This window comes from Neolamprologus multifasciatus, chromosome 14 (genome assembly GCF_963576455.1).
Source record: "Neolamprologus multifasciatus chromosome 14, fNeoMul1.2, whole genome shotgun sequence".
NCBI lineage: Eukaryota > Metazoa > Chordata > Actinopteri > Cichliformes > Cichlidae > Neolamprologus > Neolamprologus multifasciatus.
This window is the reverse complement of record NC_140452.1, coordinates 37009916-37020042: the sequence shown is the minus strand read 5'-3', so window position 1 is coordinate 37020042 and position 10127 is coordinate 37009916. Positions and strand designations below refer to the sequence as shown.

General features: G+C 43.6%; 1 protein-coding gene across 3 annotated transcripts in view; it reads left to right on the top strand.

The window, feature by feature from the left end:
• Window positions 1-7116, top strand: part of tpst1 (tyrosylprotein sulfotransferase 1) — a 77892-nt gene extending 70776 nt beyond the window's left edge. For 2 of the 3 annotated variants that reach the window (XM_085184716.1, XM_085184715.1), the window contains exons 4-6: window positions 4025-4075; window positions 4584-4652; window positions 4915-7116. In XM_085184716.1, the coding sequence (XP_085040842.1) occupies window positions 4025-4075; window positions 4584-4619 (87 nt within the window). In that variant the 3' untranslated portion in view covers window positions 4620-4652; window positions 4915-7116. The remainder of the gene's footprint in view (window positions 1-4024; window positions 4076-4583; window positions 4653-4914) is intronic. The other variant, XM_085184717.1, reaches the window with a different exon arrangement.
• Window positions 7117-10127: the final 3011 nt, after the last annotated feature.

The following is a 10127-nucleotide window of genomic DNA, read 5'->3' as shown; positions in this document are numbered from 1 at the left end:
CACAAAATAAACCACATTTGAGAGAATAAAGTCATTATGAGAGTGTTAGCTGAGAACATGAAGGTGCTGCTTAGGTCAAAAAGCTCCATCTTATATGTAGTCCAATTATCTCTGTAGTCTTGAATCGAAGGAAAGAATGGATTTGTTCACAGTGAGTGCTTCTGGATTTCTCACTGACGTTCTGGTATTTCTTAAAGTGAGGATGGCAGCAGCATTGACAGCACAATGACACTATCCGGTCGTTAAGTCTGACTTCACTAGCTTAAACTCCGCTGCAGGTCCATATATCAAACGATCACTGTGGCATTACTGAGAGTTGAAAAACTGTCTAAAGTCTTTCATCTTTAATAAAATGATCAGCTTTCTGCTCTACCAGGAGTAACAATTGAGTTTAACATCCAGGCATCCATGAAAACGGAATTTATGTCATTTAACGGAGTTAGAAGTTAGCAGGAAGTTAGCTCGCTAGCTAAGCTAAGCTAGCTAAGCTAAGCTAGCGAGCTAAATTCCTGCTAACTTCTATCTAAATACAATATAGCATGTCCTGACTGTGGGGTTTTAGAAACAAATTAAAACGTACAGCTCTGTTATCACTTCCAACATAAATGAAGACAGAAAACTAAACAGCAGTGACGTTTGTAGGGTTACTGAAGTTTGGCTAGCTGGTATTTAATGATGTGCTACATGACCGCTAGCGACACAGCTATGTTAGCATAATATAAACAAGCTAACTTTTTTCCCACTCGATAAAAGTTAACGTGAGTGTTCTCGGTGGTCAGGAACAAATGTAATCGCATGGCAGGATGCTGTAAAAGGACCAAACTTCAGCCAGGAGAACAACTGACATAATCCATCCACAATACGAGGTTAGTCATTCATATACTGCTGCATGGGCTGGGCTGTAGTTACATCCTAAGGTTTTAAAAACTGAGTTTAAATAAATGATTAGCGGTAATAAAAGCCGAGGGAGGTCAACAGTGATCACTGACTGTTTTAGGAGCTTTTTGAGATTAAATAGAAGAAAATACAAAACATTTAACATGTTAACAACACAAAAGCCATATTAAACGCAGACTACTTTAGGAAGTAGGATTCGTCACGTCATCACTTAACGACCGGATAGTTTAGCTCCCTTTGGATTATATGCAGTGAGGACACAGACTTGGTAACAGATATCTGTTATCAGGGAAGATTTGAGGGGAAACTCTTTGTGACCGTGATGGAAGCTGGAGCGTGGCCTGTATTAGCAGACATTGTTTTATCTGTCTGAATAGAACGGAAGCTAAATCTTTCCCAGTCTGAATATTCCTCCTTCCATGAGCATTTGAACACATCCTTGTGAGGTAATGGACCTGCAAATCATAGTCTGCCGCACAAAAACAAGCTGGCTTCTTCCTACATCGACCCCATCGTGCAGGCACGTCGCCTGGTCTTTGTTCCATCTCCTCACCCAAGGACAGATCGATCTAGACGATATATCTGTACACATCTTAATTATACATCCTTTGGATTTACTGCGTGTGCATTCTGAGTGTGTCCTGATGTAGAACATGCTCCACTTCCCCTGCACGTGCTCAGTCTCCGTCTGAGCAGAAGGCTCGGACTGGCTCGGAGCAGTCTGGCCTGGAGCCTCTGAGCGCCGAGAGAGCTGCAAAATGGCACCCGGGAGGAAATCAGAAACATGCACTCGCCTCTCTGTCTCTGCCTTGGGAAGTAATGTCGGATTACACTCCCCCTCTGGCCCTGCCTCAATTTCAGACTAACACGCAAGCAAGCATGAAGGCACGCAGGGGGATTAAGGAGGGAGTTTGTGTTTTGGGGGAACGTTTGAATCAGTGAATTCCACAATGTTGAGCACAGGACTTATAAACTCGACAGACTCAATCAAATACTTTTCATTGATACTGAATCACTTCTTTTTTATTGGCAATGGGGAAACTCACATTTTCCTACATAAAGCCTCAGATTTGGCTTTGCTGCCTTTTGATGTTGCCGTGAGGATAGAAGTGCAAAACAGTCAAATACTGCAGCAAACTGTTGGCTGAGATTACTTACTGTAACTCTGAAACTATTCCACCAACATCTATACGAATGGATAGGTACCACTTTAAGACGGCATGTTAGTGAGACAGATGGAGGCGATGCTTGAACTCCTGCTGTATGTTATGTAAATGTCTGTGTGTGTGTCGCAGACTAAATCTGCTCTATTAGAAACAGATCCGCTGACTCTGGATGCCATTCGAGCTTTGTCATAAGACACATTAGATATCAGAAGATTGATACATGATGGACGTGGTCACCAACAACTGGTGTGCCAAAAACATATCCGCCTCACCGCTACACCGCCAGCTGCACTCCGTTGATGCAGGGCAGGATGGATCCACACTACCATGTTAACACCGTGGTTAACTCATGGAAAGCTGACTTTACTAGAGCTGGAGTCAGAGATGGGCACAGCTCTGCTTAAAGCTATTGGGACCGGAAGAGGTCGGACGTTGTCAACCGATGAGTCTAAGGTCGTGTCCAAATTCATGGACTGCATCCTCCTGAGGACTCGGCCTTCGCGGTCTACGTGGGCCGGGTCCTCAGAAGGTCGGGTAGGCCGGAAGTAAACAGCTGGGGAAATTGGACGGTCCAGCCTTCTGATTAGCGTCACCGCTGTCTCGGTGGAGTTTAAACTCAGCCGTCTGCTCATTGCTATCTAAAATATAACAGGACACTGGAGTAAACTCTCGACCGTCTCACACTTCTGATTAATCAGTTTTCTGTTTGACGTTTAGTCAGCTGTGTGAAAACCACCCGGGGGATTAATAAAGTTTTATTTTATCTAATCTAATAACTTTAATCTCAGCCAAACCGATTTACTCACGAACAAACAAAACACTGAAAAAAGCCCAACAATAACATTTTTAGGTTGTCTAAGTGACTTATATATTACGTTTAACCCGAGTAGCGAAACTCCGCGGTGATCTGAAAATGATGTGCCGGGAGTTGTGCCGTTCTCGGCGGCTTCAGTGACCCTCGAGCTCCCGGCGAGCTATCGAGCTGGTGGGTAACAGACGTCTCCGAAAACGTCGAAGCACTTTTGCAAATATGCGATATCTTGATAAACCGAGCAGATATTTGATGTTCACACAGCTACTTTCTCGCCTGAAAATATGTTCAAAGTTTATTTTGTGACCCAGAAAGATTAATAAGAGTAATTTTAAAACTTAGTAGCGGCCGCCATTATTGGAAACTGGAGTTTGGCTGGGCCGTGCTATGAATTCTGGGATATGGTGGGCCACGAAGGACACACCCGACCCATCCTTCAAATTCGGGGAAAAGGAGGACGCATTTGTCGGCTGCATTCGGAGGAGTCTACGAATTTGGACAGCCTTCGGCGCGTCGCTGTGACGTAATCGGTCTACAAATGCGGCCTCAGGAGGAAGCAGCCCATGAATTTGGACACAACCTTATTGTTGTTGGGCACTGGAGACGTAAACCATAGAGGGACAAAATATTATAGCAATACCAGGATTGTTGTTTGTGTACAATCCAAATGCCGTATGTAGCTCTACGATGAAAGCCGAACTGGATTGAAGCATTTTAGTGAATCTTTGTATCATTTTCTGTCTCTTTGCTTCCTCCTGTTTCCTCTCGTCAGCTCTAGCGTCCTTCCTTTGTTATCTCCAGCTTTGAGGGAGAAGCTTAAAGCACTCGTTTGTGAGAAATGTGATTTGTGTGTTTTTATGGGACTACTGGAACACCCAGTGTCTATTCTGAGGATCCCACATGCACAGCAGAGATATGCCCTGCAGCCACCCCCCTCCCTCCAGTTTGATGCTTTCATGGCAGCCTCCTGCTGTGGCTGGTTTTCAGAAACTCCCCCAGTCTCCCTCCCCCATCTCTTTCTGTCGGCTGAGTTTGAACTCAGGCGGGGATAATGCTATTTTACATTTTTAACATGTCACCATGGAAACCCGGATGCTGAACCGTGCAGCGCTGACTGTGAAGCTCTAAATGTGGCCCTTTGTGTTTCCAGGTCTATAAAGGTGAATTTCAGCTCCCAGATTTCCTAAAAGAGCAGCCACAGGTACAGTAACCATCCTGCCTGTTGTTGAGCTTTTCCTCATTTTGTTCTCATACGAGTCGAACCATACGCAGCTCAGCGCACAGTCACGTGACAGGTTTCCATTTGCTCACAGTTAGTCATCTCCTCTTGAGTTTCTAGCCATCTAACAGCCTGATTTTCGGTTTCTGCTTCATGAATCCCCTCCTTTTTTTTTTCTCCCCCCCTTTTTTCCTCCTTGTTTTTCGGTAGTCTTTCTTTACTGTGTCGTCTCTTGGTTTCAGAGCCTCATGTTGGCTGAAGAGCACCTCTGCCCCCTCCTGGCAGTTGCATTCATCTGTTTTCTGTTACAGAAGCTTTCAGTTGTCTTTTTTTCCAAACGCAATCAGTCTGTCTGTCAGTCGCTGCGATTTGGCTTTCTGTCAGCATCTTCTCGGGGGTGTAGATTCAAACTTCTGCATTTCCCCCTCGAGCGCTTTATCACAGAGGAGCTGACGGGGAAACCTAACCCGCTTTCTGTTCATCCGTACAGATCCAGAAGGCTGCAGAGAGACCCAATCCCAGTTAGGAGCAGAGGCAGCGTGGGCTCCAAAACACACAGGTACAGACACAAGTTTATTTCACAGATACACTTCCTGTTTAGCTGCGTGTTTAAGCTGTGCTTACACAGACATCGGTGAAATAAAGCAAGAGCTCCTACATCTATTTAAAATGATTACAGATATTAACACAGAGGCCAATGTTTGCTGTAACCACATTATAAGATATACTGCAGAAATCTGCTTTAAGTCGTGTTGCAGCAATCCAATAATTATCAATAAGAATATAAACAACTGAAAGTCTTGTTTTTGGTTTGCTTACAGTCTCACCACTCGCTGCAAAGGAACAGCGCATCGCCGATATCGTCAGTCATGTCACAGCCCCGTTCAGCTTTGGCACATCTCAAGTGTCACATGACCACAGCTGGGACACGCCCCCCCAATATATAAATACACACACACACACACACACACAGGTGGGCTGCGACACTGCTTGTCATCAGAAGTCTCGGCCTTCAGCATCGTACTGTACAGAAACATGGATGTCAGCGCCACTGAATGTCTGCTGATCGTCATTCTCACGTCGCGTCATGCTCATCAGCTTGTAGAAATCATTTCTGGCCTTTTAGAGGAAAAGTATTTATGAATGGAAAATTAGCTTTTGGAAGATGCAATACCTATTTTGATGATGATTTCCTTTTTTTTATTGTTTTTCATGCCGTTGTATTGTGCAATGTCATGGGTACTGATCAGTTTGACGTATCGACCGTGATAAAAGATGCTTTTTTTAAAAACAAACTTGTCTGTTTCTTGTGTATAATGATCCGAATATGGGAAGATGTGCTTACAAATACCCCGTGATCATCACAGTTTAATGAAACAACCAAACAAGCTCAGTGCTGCTATGAACATCAGTCTGGTACTTTCATGCTGCTTTTATACTCTGAGCACTCGGAGCCTCATCCACCCACACCCGCATGGATGCATTGGGGGAAACGCAGATCGATCAGCTGGCCTTCTGCTCGCTAGGCAACCCGCTCTACTTCAGCTCTAAGTTTTGATCCTCTTCCCTTTTATTTTTCTTCAAACAAGCACTCATAACTAAAATAGGCATAACCATATTATTGTTTTATGTAGGGCTGCCACGATTAGTCGACTATCAAAATCATCGACGACTGATTTAATAGTCGACGTGTCATTTGAAGCTTTGTAAGATCCCAAAAGACGCAGGAATAAGTAGTAGGATTTAAGAGTGTAATAACGGACTGAAACAGAAGATGGCAGCACTGCATGTACAAGGATGCCAGCTGCCGTTAAACCCCGAAGAAGAAGAAGCTGTGTCTCAGAATTCATAGCGCAGCCCAGCTCAGTTTCCAACAATGGCGGCAGCTAGTTAGTTTTAATATTACTCTTATTATTCTTTCTGGGTCACAAAATAAACGTTTAACATATTTTCAGGCGAGAATGTAGCTGTGTAAACCTCAAATATCTGCTCAGTTTATCAAGACACCACATATTTTCAAAAGCGCTCCGACGTTTTCGGAGACGTCTGTTACCCACTAGCTCGATAGCTAGCCGGGGGCTAGGCTCACTAGAGCCGTGAGAACACCGGACTCCCGGCTAATCGTTTTCAAACCCACCGCCATCTTTCGCTACTCAGGTTAAACATGATATATAAGTCACTTAGATAACTTAAAAATGTTATTGTTTGGCTTTTTTCAGTATTTTATTTGTTCCTGAGTAAATTGGTTTGGCTGAGATTAAAGTTATAGTTTTTACACAGCTGAATAAACATCAAGCAGACAGCTGATTATCAGAAGTGTGAGATGCTCGAGAATTTACTCCGGTGTCCTGTTATATTTTAGATAACAAGGAGTTTATTAAACTTTACCGAAACAATCTGCAAATTTCATTAAAATGTAATAAACTATCATCTTGTCTTTATTTTTAGTTAGCACATACCTTAAACACTTAAAGCTGTAAGCTAATGATAGTTATATAAGAGCAGATGCTGCTGGTGCAATAAGCTGTACATTTTACGTCCAATGGATGATGATCTGATTAGTCGACTAATCGCAAAAATAATCGGTGACTAGTCGACTATCAAAATAATCGTTTGTGGCAGCCCTAGTTTTATGACCTGATTGTGTGAAATAATCTGAGGAGATTTGACTCCTCTGTTTAATGACAACAAAAGTAGTACTTTTACAAGAGTTGTACTGAAAAATATGAACTTGCTCCTAATATTTTGATCCAAGAAAAATGAGAGTGGAGTAAACGTGTTATTTTGTTAGAGGCTTTAAGGCATGTTTGGGTCTCGTCATAGTTGCAGTGGTGCACCATTATTTAAAAGATAAATAAAGGGCAGGGATAACTCAGTAGGTAGAGTGGTGCCCCATGATCGGATGGTCTGGGGTTCAAATCCACTGAGCAGTACCCCTGAGCAAGGTACTGTCCCAACACACTGCCCCCTGGTGCTGGATTGGCGGCTGCCCGCTGCTTCACTGAGGGAATGGGTTAAATGCAGAGAGGAATTTCCTGTGGGGGTTAAAGTATACATTATTATGTAGAAATGCAAGAAAAAGAGATGCAATCAAAGCATTTGATCATCTTTAATTTAAGAGAAAACTAAACGGTAAGTTCTGGATGTGCAGTGCAGCACATCACGTTCATGGCCTTACTGGGTAACAAATACGAGTAATACTTGTTACTATTGCACACCACGCCTTTACTACCACATCATTTGAGCTGGAGCAGATGTTGTATCTGAAATGAGTAAATCTTTCAAATTAAAATATTGCTTGTTTAAAAAAAGTACAAGTGTATCAAAGAGTACTTTTAAAGTATTTGACTCAAAGTGTTGGGCTCACCGACAGCTAACCCTTTCTCCTAAGTAAAAGCTGTTGAAGGTACAGAAATATTGGGGGGGTTGATAGAAAAAATGTTGTGGAAGCTTCTGTTGCCAAAATGGGTCGCGTCCACCCAAACGTGTTTTATGTATGTGGCCAGAGATTGGCGACATACGTAGTGAACCTTGTAAAGTAATTTTACTTTGAAAGAGTCAAACCACATGTTTCATTTCTTTCTCATCGTCCTCTCTAACACGTGTGTATAAACATCCTCATTTTTCCTGATGTTATCGCAGTTATTGCCAGCAGATTTGACGCTAAACAACAGGTGGTTATGAGCAAACACGTTCAATGACAAACTTTACTCCTAAACTCAAAGCTGTGGCTGGAAAAGAGAAAGGCGTTCAGAAGCGGAGACGGGGACTGCTACAGAGGCCAAGTACAGGTTCACTAAAGTGGACGTTGCTAAACATCAGCACTCTGAGAAGATGCAGCAGCAGATCTCAGAGAACGACTCGGCCTCTGTGTGGAAACGTTTTAGGAACATCACCAACTACAAGCCTAAAACCGCCCACTCCACTGATGACTTGCTCTTGGCCAACACCCTTAACGACTTTTACTGCCGTTTTGACGAGCCATCAAGCAGCCTTCACACCTCCAACGGCCCCCACCTCTCCCCCCTCCATAGAGCCATCACCACCATCAAACACTTCACCTACAACACCCCCCTCCTCACCCCACACCAAGAAGGATTTCACACCACCTTCTCCCACTACAACCCTTCTGTTGTATAGACCCACCTTTTAGCACATCCCAGCACACCCACTCACTTCACCAGATGCACCTTGTTTAGTTCTCTCACCTTTGATTGGGTGTGGTGCTTGTCCTTAATTGCACTCACCTGTCACACATTATATAAGGACTGCATTCACTTTTGGCTCACTCTTTCTTCACTCCCACACGGGGCGGCAGCAGAGGTGAGGTTCTGTTTGGGTTTTTTATTTTATGTATTGTTTAAGATAATGAGTAACTTAAATCTGTTTTCTTTCAGCATTGGCAGTCCATGTGTGTCTTTCCTTCCTTCCTTCTTTGCTTTATTGATTTGAGAATAAAAGGAGAACCCTGTGAATGATTAGATGACTGCTTATTCCCCCCTCAGACACTGTGCAAACGAGCTGGCCCCAGTGTTTTCTGGCATTTTCAACTCCTCACTGCAGGCATGTCATGTGCTTCAAGTCCTCTACCATAATAAATAAAAATTGCTTGTACTCATGCCGCCCCGACGTCAGCCAGCGCATATTGGGAATGTCATCACCAATGACACAGCACCAATCGGTTTTCTATCGCCCATTTGTTGGGAGTAAGGGCGCCCTCCGTTTGTGAGTTGCGCCTGCTGCTTGCGGCGCAGAGAGGAGAGGGCAGGGCGGCGGGGGATTCTCTGGCTGGCTGGAGCGCAGTGTTGGGGAGTAATGGAATACATGTACCGCCGTTACGTATTTAAAATACAAAATATGAGTAACTGTATTCCGTTACAGTTACTGTTTAAAAAGGTGGTATTTAGAATACAGTTACTTTGTTGAAATAAATGGATTACACGGCGGTACTTCCCTGTTTCATGTTGTGGCGGGTCAGGACTGTTTGGGTTTTGTTTGACAGCTACGTTCTGTTGTTCCAGGCGGCAGCGTTACGGTTGCCATGGTTACAGGGTGACGCTCTCTCTCTGCGTGTTTCCTGGGTGAGAGAGGCCTTTTTGTTGTTATTGTGCTAAGCTAACAGGCAGAATGCTACAGGTATAGCTCTAAAGAATGTAGCATCATGGGCAGTGTAGTCCGTGCTGCAGGGAGAATGGACTGCCATACACGTTATGTGTCTGTGAGCGAGGGAGGGAGAAAAAGGAAAAGTACGAGCTGTCATCGAGCAGAAACAGAAGCTGGAAGCATGTAAATATAATAATAACCACTGCAGCCAAGAAGAGTGCCTGACGAGCCCAGCTGTAAGTAAGCTATTAAGACTCGACTGTACACCGTGTTCGTGTTCTCCTCCAAAAACAATAAGTTCTGTTGGAGCAGCCTTTCAACGCCTCTCTCTGTCTCTGCTAGCAAAGTTGACCCAGACAACAAAGTAAAGCTAGTTTTCAGCTACGAGCCGACACAGAACCCACCGTATTAGCCAGAGGTCCCTTTACTACGGTTCGGAGCCGCGGACCTTCAGTAACAGTAATAAATCACAGCAATAGTACATTCATGTAGTTGTAAACAGCATGATAATATATTAAGTAATCCAAAGTATTCAGAATACATTACTCTCATCGAGTAACGTAACGGAATACGTTACAAAATACATTTTGGGGCATGTAATCTGTATTCTGTAATGGAATACATTTTAAAAGTAACCTTCCCAACACTGCTGGAGCGGCATCTAATAACCAACTCGCAAAATAAAACAATTTAAAAAAAACCCAACAAACACGAAAACACCAGACATCATGATACAGACTTATAATTTGCACCGATGTTTTTTTGAAATTCTGTACACGAAAAGTGAGCATGAGAGCCCTCGGTGCGCCTGCTCGCTGCTGAAGTCAAAGTAAACTTTATTGTCATCTCTGCTACATACAGTCCAGTATGTAGAGAGACGAGACGACGAGGCTCCAGTTACAGCTGTGCAAGTAAACAAACAACAAATACA